Here is an 880-nt window from a genome sequence, read left to right on the forward strand (position 1 = left end):
CTATCTGAAAGTAATCAGACACAGTGTGTGTAAATGCTTTGCTGTATACCTACTGTATGTCCTATTGTACTTCAGCTTTATAGAGTAGTTTACTGCAAAACACACTATGTATAGTACAGTAATGACTGTATTGCATAACCTTACCTGGACGTATTGGCGACGGAGTTCTTTGATGCGCTCACCGTTCCTATATAAAGAAACTTTGTATAGTTGTTTCATTTGGACTCTGTGTTTAGCTAGAGTCCGAGAAATGGATGTTATTCTGATTGCTGCAATGTTCCCAAAGACACGGTTGTCCTCTACAACTCTGGACTGAATGTCCTTCAGTTTTATTTCATTGTCAGCAATCACCATGTTGACAATAGCAAGTTCCTGTTCTTCATTTTGGAGCTTTCCACTGCCCCCTGAGGGAGGTAGATGTTGAATCCTTAGAGAGACAAAATACAATTACATATTAGAGACCGGAGGCATACATTCACTGTAATGCATGGTAAAACTATTTACACTTTGCAGTAGGAGAAGCCCTTATACAATAGCCTGCCTGTTGGTTTCGCGACAAATCTGGACAATGGATGCCACTGTGTCCCGGCTGAGATTTGGCTGTACTCGTTCACCAGCCTCTCTGTATGATAGCCCGTGGTTTATGACGTGGTCTATGATAGTAGCTCTTCTTTCATCAGTTACCCAAGCTCTGGCCCTTCTTTGAGCGCCACCATGCATTCTAACTCCTCTCCTTCTACCTTGTCCTCGTCCAGGCATTCCTCTCCTTGCCCTTGTCCAACTCCTCTCCCTTGTCCTGGTACTCGTCTTCCTCTCCCTCATGCAGGCATTTTTCTTACTTTCTTTGTGTTGCTCTATATTGTTCCTATTCCACACAAGA

At 43.2% G+C, this 880-nt stretch overlaps 1 protein-coding gene across 1 annotated transcript in view; it reads right to left on the minus strand.

Moving 5' to 3' along the window:
• The window catches only part of LOC127431665 (uncharacterized), a 6041-nt gene extending 5589 nt beyond the window's left edge, over positions 1 to 452 (minus strand). The window contains exons 1-2 of the mRNA XM_051682193.1: positions 145 to 452; positions 1 to 4 (exon numbers count right to left, since the gene is read on the minus strand). The exon at positions 1 to 4 is cut by the window's left edge and continues 284 nt beyond it. Coding sequence (XP_051538153.1) covers positions 1 to 4; positions 145 to 354 — 214 coding nt within the window. The 5' untranslated portion in view covers positions 355 to 452. The remainder of the gene's footprint in view (positions 5 to 144) is intronic.
• Between the last annotated feature and the right edge of the window lie 428 nt (positions 453 to 880).

This window comes from Myxocyprinus asiaticus, chromosome 41 (assembly GCF_019703515.2).
Source record: "Myxocyprinus asiaticus isolate MX2 ecotype Aquarium Trade chromosome 41, UBuf_Myxa_2, whole genome shotgun sequence".
NCBI classification, from domain to species: Eukaryota; Metazoa; Chordata; class Actinopteri; order Cypriniformes; family Catostomidae; genus Myxocyprinus; species Myxocyprinus asiaticus.